This window comes from Haliotis cracherodii, unplaced genomic scaffold (assembly GCF_022045235.1).
Source record: "Haliotis cracherodii isolate W230 unplaced genomic scaffold, xgHalCrac1.p SCAF_3, whole genome shotgun sequence".
NCBI lineage: Eukaryota > Metazoa > Mollusca > Gastropoda > Lepetellida > Haliotidae > Haliotis > Haliotis cracherodii.
The window spans coordinates 399,198-410,267 of record NW_027266286.1 but is presented as its reverse complement, the minus strand read 5'-3'; the positions used below and the strand labels follow the sequence as shown (position 1 = coordinate 410,267).

At 43.2% G+C, this 11,070-nt stretch overlaps 1 protein-coding gene across 1 annotated transcript; it reads right to left on the bottom strand.

The window, feature by feature from the left end:
* Positions 1-1,674: 1,674 nt before the first annotated feature.
* LOC139474834 (mucin-2-like) lies at positions 1,675-9,963 on the bottom strand. Its single transcript, XM_071257982.1, has 5 exons — positions 9,516-9,963; positions 6,067-6,270; positions 4,470-5,270; positions 4,205-4,295; positions 1,675-2,063 (listed from the first exon to the last, which is right to left on the bottom strand). The coding sequence occupies exons 1-5, from the start codon at positions 9,583-9,585 to the stop codon at positions 1,883-1,885; spliced, it is 1,347 nt and encodes a 448-aa protein (XP_071114083.1). The 5' UTR covers positions 9,586-9,963; the 3' UTR covers positions 1,675-1,882.
* Positions 9,964-11,070: the final 1,107 nt, after the last annotated feature.

Sequence of the window (11,070 nt, the reverse complement as noted above, 5' to 3'; positions counted from 1 at the left end):
TTATGTCTAGCAATATTCTAGCAGTTCCAGCCTTTGATGTCTACATTTCACAACTCCTGGGGTACAAGTGGACTTGCCCGTTCAAAGAGGACCAAAGTGGTTTGGTCAGGCTTACAACTTTCAAAGCTAATAAAGAGTCTGATGCAATTTCCAATTTTAACTTGTATTGGTTCAGGTGAAGAAATGCCTTACCTTGGCATGTGCTTGGGACGTGTGCCCCCAGTGTACAAGGTGCGCTCACCTTGTCGCTGAACAGGGTATTCTGACTATTTGATAGTGATTCATAAACATATGCTTATCATATAGTCGGAATCCTGCAATGGATTCTGCAGATGACTGGTATGGTTCTGGAAGTGGACGATAACGTCAGACCACTCAGTGCTCCTGCTGGTAAATTAAGACATAATTTCTTCAATGAATATTACACACCACGTGACACAACAGACAAAATAAGTGCTAGATTTGTAAACACTATAGTTCCGGGCACGACACGTTTTTGTGTGTATTCTATAGTTCGTGGTTCAAGACATTATTTGTGTATTCTATAGTTCGCAGTTCAAGACATTATTTTTGTTTTCTATAGATCGTTGAACAAGACATTATTTATTCATACGCTAGTTCGTAGTACAAGACATTATTTATATAAACTATAGTTCGCGGTACAAGACATCATTTTTATGTACTATAGTTTGCGCATTTAAGGCATATTTACAAAACCACCCCTAAGCAGTGGGACATTTGTGGTCAGAGCCTAGGCGTATGGTGATGATTTATCAAAGTTTGAGACGCCAGTGTCATGAATATGTTACCAGTGTATGCAAGGCTGAATATAAACAATCTACGAAGGGTTAAAGTTCAATTCAGTATAATGTTCACATTCTTGTCTCTGATAAACACACAACGCCATATGTGAAATATGTCAATGGGTCTTTCACAAAGGCCTCTATACTCCTGTTGTTAGCTCCTACTTAGTCCACAGTGAATGGATGCAACAAGGAAGTAAACCACCTGACAATGAGACTTTTGTAAATCACCCCTTGTACACGTCCTCCCGTCACGCACAGCACACCGGCAACATGGAGACTGGGTTGAGGAAAATTGTAGAACTCCGCAGCAACATGGAGACTGGGTTGAGGAATATTGTAGAACGACGCAGCAACATGGAGACTGGGTTCAGGAATATTGTAGGACGCCGCAGTAACATGGAGACTGGGTTCAGGAATATTGTACAACGCCGCAGTAACATGGAGACTGGGTTCAGGAATATTGTACAACGCCGCAGTAACATGGAGACTGGGTTGAGGAATATTGTAGGACGCTGCAGTAACATGGAGACTGGGTTGAGGAATATTGTACAACGCCGCAGTAACATGGAGACTGGGTTCAGGAATATTGTAGGACGCCGCAGTAACATGGAGACTGGGTTCAGGAATATTGTACAACGCCGCAGTAACATGGAGACTGGGTTCAGGAATATTGTAGGACGCCGCAGTAACATGGAGACTGGGTTGAGGAATATTGTAGAACGCTGCAGTAACATGGAGACTGGGTTGAGGAATATTGTAGGACGCCGCAGTTACACTGGTACTGTGTGGATGAATATTGTAGAACGCCGCAGTAACATGGGAACTGTGTGGATGAATATTGTAGAATGTGTGTGCAAGTAGTAGTGATCACGGATGTTCTTGAGGAACCTGTATTGGATCTGTACACATCCATGTCGTATTAAGAGTGACAGTGTTTTACATGTGTTCGTTTTGGCAACTCCCTAATAGACAGTTACCTGGCTGCATGCGACACCCCACTCACCCTTCCACTAGCAACGTCAATGAAATCATCACACCGTCTGTATCATGTTTGACACCGTTTCAGTAAAAGGTATTCAACCCCGACCAAATGTAGATAGTTTGAGTTTGGTATCAACGTCCTCGTTCATAAAAGTGGAATCAAGGTCCAAATCGGCTTCATCCTTCCTGAACGAATGTAGCTCCATACGACCGACACGGAAGTTGTGGTAGCTGATATCATCTGCGTCGGCAGGGAACATCTCCTTTGATCTCCTTCTGAAATAGATATTTGAAATCATTCATGTTCATGTACACAGCGAGTCTCGTTTCGATCATCGCGTCCGGTGATTACATGTAAATATCAAACACACGACGTGTGTGTAGTGCCCCTGCAGGGTGTAGACGCCAGGAGAACAATGGCGGCACAGGAATAGTTCACTGACGTGGTGGCATTGTGGGTGGCCTAGATTCGTGTAAGGGTTGTATTGAAAGGTGTACTGTGTGCCTAGATTCGTGTAAGGGTTGTATTGAAAGGTGTACTGTATGCCTAGATCGTGTAAGGGTTGTATTGAAAGGTGTACTGTATGCCTAGATTCGTGTAAGGGTTGTATTGAAAGGTGTACTGTATGGCTAGATTCGTGTAAGGGTTGTATTGGAAGATATACTGTATGGCTAGATTCGTGTAAGGGTTGTATTGAAAGGTGTACTGTATTGCTAGATTCGTGTAAGGGTTGTATTGGAAGGTGTACTGTATGGCTAGATTCGTGTAAGGGTTGTATTGGAAGATGTACTGTATGCCTAGATTCGTGTAAGGGTTGTATTGGAAGGTGTACTGTATGGCTAGATTCGTGTAAGGGTTGTTTTGGAAGATGTACTGTATGCCTAGATTCGTGTAAGGGATGTATTGACAACAATGACACAATGACACAATTGTCTGAGCCCGACCTCCCGATCCACACTTTAAACTGATCGTACAGAAAGCAAAACACGGATCTCCCAGCACAGGCTGACATAGTATGACACGGATCTCCCAGCACAGGCTGACATAGTATGACACGGATCTCCCAGCACAGGCTGACGTAGTATGACACTGATCTCCCAGCACAGGCTGACATAGTATGACACGGATCTCCCAGCACAGGCTGATGTAGTATGACACGGATCTTCCAGCACGGGCTGACATAGTATGACACGGATCTCCCAGCACGCGCTGAAATAGTATGACACAGATCTCCCAGCACAGGCTGACATAGTATGACACGGATCTCCCAGCACAGGCTGATGTAGTATGACACGGATCTTCCAGCACAGGCTGACATAGTATGACAAGGATCTCCCAGCACGCGCTGAAATAGTATGACACGGATCTCCCAGCACAGGCTGACGAAGTATGACACGGAACTCCCAGCACAGGCTGACATAGTATGACACGGAACTCCCTGCACAGGCTGACATAGTATGATGCTGAACTCCCAGCATGGGCTGACGTAGTATGACGCGGAGCTCCAAGTATTGGCTGACGTAGAATGACGCGGAACTGCCATCACAGTCTGACGTAGTATGACACGGATCTTCCAGCACAGGCTGACATAGTATGACACGGAACTCCCTGCACGGGCTGACATAGTATGATGCTGAACTCCCAGCATGGGCTGACGTAGTATGACGCGGAGCTCCAAGTATTGGCTGACGTAGAATGACGCGAAACTCCCAGCACAGGCTGACGTAGTATGACATGGATCTCCCAGCACAGGCTGACATAGTATGACACGGAACTGCCATCACAGACTAACATAGTATGACACGGAACTCCCTGCACAGGCTGACGTAGTATGAGACGGAACTCCCAACACGGGTTGACATAGTATGACACGGATCTCCCAGCACGGGCTGAGGTTGAATGACACGGAACTGCCATCACAGTATGACGAAGTAAGACACGGATCTCCCAGCACAGGCAGACGAAGTATGACACGGAACTCCCATTACAGGCTGACGTAGTATGACACGGATCTCCCAGCACGGGCTGACGAAGTATGACACGGAACTGCCATCACAGGCTGACGTAGTATGACACGGAACTGCCATCACAGGCTGACGTAGTATGACACGGAACTGCCATCACAGGCTGACGTAGTATGACACGGGGCTCCCAACACGGCCTGACATAGCATGAAACGGATCTCCCAACACAGGCTGACATAGTATGACACGGAACTCCCAGCACAGGCTGACATAGTATGACGCGGTACTCCCAGCACAGGCTGACGTAGTATGACGCGGATCTCCCAGCACAGGCAGACATAGTATGACGCAGAACTCCCAGCAGTGTATCAACTTATATTTTCCACGATAGTTTAATATTGTTCAATATAATTCGTCACTACCATTCGCGATAGGAGGGGGAGATTCCTTACCTGTAGCAAATCACGGATACAACGACCACAATCAGGATGACAACCCCGCCCACTGCACTTGATACAGCCGGTATGATAAGTCTGGACATATCTGCAAGAATACCAAAACCACATTAAACGATGTTTACACGTTACGCTGTTCAAGAAGTCACACATTACATTGGGTCCGTAATCTTCGATACTCTTCGGATATTTTTCGGTGAGGACAGAATCTGTGATAACTTTGAATTACATTCTTTGTATGTTTATATAAAGGGATACCTACCTTCATTGTGCGTAGAGGTCGTTGAATCAAATGTAGATGTAGGACCGAATGTAGGTGTAGATGTAGGCGTAGACAGCGCAGAAGATGTAGATGTTGGTGTTGATGTAGAAAGGGATGAAGAGATAGCTGTTGCTGCATATGTAGATGTGGATGGAGATGGGGATGCAGTTGTAAACGTAGAGGTAGTTGTCGTGTAAAATGTAGATGCAGAAATAGGCGTTGATGTCGATGTCGATGTGATTGTGGATGTTGATGTTGGTGCAGGTCTAGGTGTATATGTAGTTGTGGATGTAGATGTTGGTGTAGATGTAGGAGTAGGTGTAGGTGTAGGTGTAGGTGTAGGTGTAGGTGTAGATGTAGTTATTGATGTAGATGTTGGTGTAGATGTAGGTGTAGGTGTAGGTGTAGGTGTCGATGATGATGTGGATGTGGATGTGGATGTGGATGTGGATGTGGATGTGGATGTAGATGTAGGTGTAAGTGTTGATGTGGATATAGGTGTTGATGTAGATATAGATGTTGATGTAGGTGTAGATGTAGATGTAGGTGTAGGTGTAGGTGTAGGTGTAGGTGTAGATGTTGATGTAGGTGTAGGTGTAGGTGTAGGTGTAGTTGTATAAGAAGATCTAGATGCAGTAGCTGAGGGTAATATGGTAGCTGTTGATGCAGATGTGACCTGTGTTATAGTGCTTGTTGTAGTTGAAGCTGTCATGACCGTTGTTGCTGCTGCTGTCGTCTGTGAATCACCACGTGTGGGTGTATATGTGTCAGAAGATGTTCTTGATGGCAGAGAGGACGTTTCTAGTTGAAAGAGGAAATGTGTTACTCATGAGCCTGAGACATGGCCATTGTGCCTGCTGTGCTGTTACTGCCCACAGTTAAACAGGGCAACTTCACCAGCGCTTCACGGGGCCATACAAAGCAAACAGATTAAACAACTGTACCTACGCTGTTACTGCCCACAGGTAAACAGGGCAACTTCACCAGCGCTTCACGGGGCCATACAAAGCAAACAGATTAAACAACTGTACCTACGCTGTTACTGCCCACAGGTAAACAGGGCAACTTTACCAGGCCTTCACGGTCACATACAAAGCAAACAGATCAAACAACTGTACCTACGCTGTTACTGCCCACAGGTAAACAGGGCAACTTTACCAGGCCTTCACGGTCACATACAAAGCAAACAGATCAAACAACTGTACCTACGCTTATAGTTCCAGGTTAATTTAGAACTGTCAAAACGAAATGTAACGAAATCTATATCGACAACTCAGTGCATTTACATCCTCCTTTAGCGTTAGAGCATACGTAACCTCAACCTCGTACCTTTTGATGTAGAATATTCTTCGTTTTGATACAAATTGAAAAGATATGTTTGATATCAACATACACTGGTTAGGTCATTTGTGTACATCCTTAAATACCACATCAGTCGATCCTGACAAGTTCTATGTACTATCTACTGAAAGTACTATGCTGTTGAAAACCTATATTTAATTGAAAGCGGTATTTTTTCTTACATACAAGAAATTATTGAAAGTAACGTTTATCCTGTATTGAACTGTGTCAAATGTTCAAGGAATATTAAAGGTACCTGTTTTTGGTAATGATGTTCCTGTTGGCGATGCATTCGTGGTTGTAGTTGTTGTTGTTTTAGTAACTCGAGTGAGTGTTGTACCGACTGCAGATGTGGCCACAGACAATGGTTGAACCGCGAGCCGCCGGGTGGATGTCTGGACTGATGCTGACGTCTGTGTCGACGTTGCCGAGGGCGTGGTGACGGATGTTGTTGCATTCGCTGAAGCCAGATAATACATGTATTATCATCCTATTCTGTTAACTTCAATGTCGCCATAGAATATAAATTGTCAATGCAAGAAAATAACCAACCTAGATTTTCTGCCGAAACAGATTCGACTTGGCATCAAGGGAAATAGCTGTGGAAATTATATGAATGGATCACTGAAAATTAGTCATGACACCAGGTGTTCGCAAAGAGGGTAAGCATGTCCTGCCCTACCAGTAGCACCCGTTATACGTACAATTTGCATAAAAAAACAAGTATTTATTGCTTGATGCAGCACAGCAGTACTCCGACCATGCGACGTCAGCCTTTGAGAAAACCAGACAATCAAGTGATCGGTGAGCCAGAGTGACGCCATGTTATGTTATAAATGTTATAAATCCATAAATTGTGTCTTCTTTGTCATCCGTCATCTTGTAAGTAATGCCTATCAAACGACTAATGTATGAACAATATGATATACAGGACTAATGTATGAACAATATGATATACAGGACAAATGTAAGGACGATACGATATAAAGGGCTAATATATTCACGATATTATATACATGGCTAGTGTAAGGACGACATGAAATACATAACTTATATATGTATGATATGATATAAATGACTAATGTTTGAACGATAGTATATACAGGAGTAATGTATGAGCGAGATGATATACATCATTAGTGTATCAACGCTTTGATATGCATGACTAGTGTATGGACGATATGATACACATGACTAGTGTATCAACGCTTTGATATGCATGACTAGTGTATGGACGATATGATATGCATGACTAGTGTATGGACGATATGATATACATGCCTAGTGTATGAATGAGTGAGTATGGTTTTACGCCGCTTTTAGCAATATTCTAGCAATATTACGGCGGGGGACCCAAGAAATGGGTTTCACACATTGTATCCATGTCGGGAGTAGAACCCGGGTCTTCGGCGTGACGAGCGAACGCTTAAACCACAAGGCGACCCGACCGCCCCGACTTGTGTATGGACGATATGATATACATGACTATTTTAAGGACGATATGATATGCATGACTAGTGTATCAACGCTTTGATATACATGAATTGTGTATCAACGCTTTGATATACATGACGAATGTATTGGCAATACGATATACATGACTAGTGTAAAGACGATATGATAAACATGACTAGTATAAGGACGATATGATATGCATGACTAGTGTATAAACGCTTTGATATACATGAATTGTGTATCAACACTTTGATATACATGACTAGTGTATTGGCGATACGATATACATGACTAGTGTAAAGACGATATGATAAACATGACTAGTATAAGGACGATATGATATACATGACTAGTGTATCAACGCTTAGGTATACATGGCTAGTGTATTGGCTATACGATATACATGACTAGTGCATGGACGATATGATAAACATGACTAGTATAAGGACGATATGATATACATGACTAGTGTATCAACACTTAGGTATACATGGTTAGTGTATTGGCTATACGATATACATGACCAGCGTATGGATGATATGATATACATGACCAGTGTAAGGCCGATATGATATACATGACCAGTGTAAGGCCGATATGATATACATGACTAGTGTATGGCCGATATAATATACGTGACCAGTGTATGGATGATATGATATACATGACCAGTGTAAGGACGATGAGATCTACATGACTAGTGTAAGCACGATAAGATATACATGACTAGTGTATGGATGATATGATATACATGACTAGTGTATGGCCGATATAATATACGTGACCAGTGTATGGATGATATGATATACATGACTAGTGTATGGTCGATATAATATACGTGACTAGTGTATGGATGATATGATATACATGACTAGTGTATGGCCGATATAATATACGTGATTAGTGTATGGATGATATGAGATACATGACTAGTGTATGGCCGATATAATATACGTGACTAGTGTATGGATGATATGATATACATGACTAGTGTATCGACGATATGATATACATGACTAGTGTATGGCCGATATAAGATACGTGACCAGTGTATGGATGATATATACATGACTAGTGTATGGCTGATATAATATACGTGACCAGTGTATGGATGATATGATATACATGACTAGTGTAAGGATGATATGATATATATGACTAGTGTATGGGCGATATGATATACATGACTTTTGTAAGGACGATACGATATACATGACTAGTGTAACGACGCTTAGATATACATGACTAGTGTAAAGACGATATGAAATACAGAACTAATATATGTACCATATGATGCACAGGACTAACGTATGAGCGAGATGATGTAAGGGACTAATGTACATGACGAACGATATAAAGGACTAATATATGAACACTATGATAAACAGGACAAAAGTATGAACGACATGATACACAGGACTAATGTATGAAAGATGTGATATAAAGGACTGATATATGAACGATATGATATACAGGACTTATGTACGAGCGAGATGAAATTATTCATCTAAGCAGGTACAGTATTTATATATACATGTCATGTCAATTCTGGTACATGGTTTTCCAGACATGTGCATCATTCCATAAATTAAATTTTTGCCTGTAGAGTCCACGTGCTGTTTTAACAAAGTGTGGAAGGAAGACAAGAAACTAAAAAAGTTTGCACAGTTACAATTTGTGAATGAAATTACCTTGTTAGTTGTAAGAATATAGTGAATAATCTTATGAGTAGAAAGGAATTTTTCCAAAGACCAGAAATTGAAGGATCAGAAAACATTGAAAAACTGTTTTTGTCTTGTAACTGTCATGATATCAGCAGACTTTATCAGGTGTCACATAGACACCCTAGGGAGTGCAGAGTCTATTGCAAGACAGGAACTCCCGTAACATGTGTATGATCCACGGACATTGACCACAGTATCAACCCTACGCCTCATACTTATTACAAGTCGCTGAGGCAAACGGATCTATTCTTCATGAAGTGCGGCTTCAAGTCAAGCGGGAGTTAAAACAGGGGGATCACATATCTGATTTTCGGGCCAAGAATGTCCCAGAGATGCTCAATCGGATTAAGATCCGGACTACAGGCCAGCCAAGGAAGAGTGGCAATAGCTTCTTGACGCAAATAAGCCAAAGATCTTTGTGGTCTGGGATTGTCGTCTATGTAAACAGGTCTTGTCTGAAGAGGATATATATATAAGTCTCACTCTTTCAGCACATGTAGTTCTAACTAAGCAGCATGGTACCTACCTTGTGAAACCACACACTGATATGTCTGAAGTAAAATCACAGCCACGGAGAAAACTTGGAATGTGTCCATTGTTAATTACCGAGCAGAATATCAGTCCGTGCTGCAGACAGCGACCTGTGTTGTGTCAATCATCGTCCTGGGTGGAATCAGGGAATAGTCTCCATGACTACATACTGTCCTCACTAACAGCTGATAATGTAATCTCACCTACTCCCTCGTGTATAGACATATAGACACTACATTGAAACTGATAGTGTACACACCAGCCTATACAGAGAAAAGCTGTGGGACAGAGCGACGAGGAAGTAAGTTCCGCATGGCCGTACAGGAAAACACATGTCCCTCTCTGTGTCTATTGAAGGAAGCCAACATGAACATGGGACAAAAATACTCTTTTGTCTTTCGACCGACAGTTGTGAGTCAACCCATACTTGCTGTAAGAGGCGACTAACGGGATCGGGTGGTTAGGCTTGATGTCTTGCTTGCATGTTGCGTAGATCGACGCCACAAACAAACAAACAGAAGATGTGATTCCTGTTCAGGCGTTAGCGTGTCAGCAGCTGTCAGCTGGACCTGGGCCCACTTGCGCAAAGCGATCTTAGCGCTAAGATTATCGTAACTCCCATACTTTAACATAGGCTAACGCTGCTCTTAGCGCTAAGACCGCTTTGTTCAAGTGGGCCCAGGGCCCCGTTCCACAAAGCGATCGTAGCACTACAACCGTGTTAAGTCTGTTGTGTAACAGTGCTGTGACAACAGGTCGGAGTGTAACAGTGCTGTGACAATACGTCGGAGTGTATCTATACTGTGACAATAGGTCGGGGTGTATCTGTACTGTGATAAAGGGGCGGAGTTTACCTGTACTGTGACAATAGGTCGGGGTGTACCTGTACTGTGACAATAGGTCGGAGTATACCAGTACTGTGACAATACGTCGGGGTGTACCAGTACTGTGATAAAGGGGCGGGGTGTACCTGTAGAGTGACAATAGGTCGGAGTGAACCAGTACTGTGACAATACTTCGGGGTGTATCTGTACTGTGATAAAGGGGCAGGGTGTACCTGTACTGTGACAATAGGTCGGGGTGTAACAGTAGTGTGACAATAGGTCGGGGTGTACCAGTGCTGTGATAATAGGGCGGGGTGTACCTGTACTATGATAAAAGGTCGGGGTGTACCTGCACTGTGACAATAGGTCGGGGTGTAACAGTGCTGTGACAATAGGTCGGGGTGTATCTGTACTGTGACAATAGGTCGGGGTGTACCAGTACTGTGATAAAGGGGCGGGGTGTACCTGTAATGTGACAATAGGTCGGAGTGTACCAGTACTGTGACAATAGGTCGGAGTGTAACAGTGCTGTGACAATAGGTCGGGGTGTACCAGTACTGTGACAATAGGTCGGGGTGTATCTGTACTGTGATAAAGGGGCGGGGTGTACCTGTACTGTGACAATAGGTCGGGGTGTAACAGTGCTGTGACAATAGGTGGGGGTGTACCAGTACTGTGACAATAGGTCAGGGTGTATCTGTACTGTGATAAAGGGGCGGGGTGTAC

Coding starts and splice junctions, on each gene's coding strand:
- LOC139474834 (XM_071257982.1), bottom strand. CDS start 9,585: ATGGACACATTCCAAGTTTTCTCCGTGGCTGTGATTTTACTTCAGACA. Junction 4,296..4,469: donor GACCTCTACGCACAATGAAG/GTAGGTATCCCT, acceptor GTATTCTTGCAG/ATATGTCCAGACTTATCATA. Junction 2,064..4,204: donor GTATCCGTGATTTGCTACAG/GTAAGGAATCTC, acceptor TATCTATTTCAG/AAGGAGATCAAAGGAGATGT.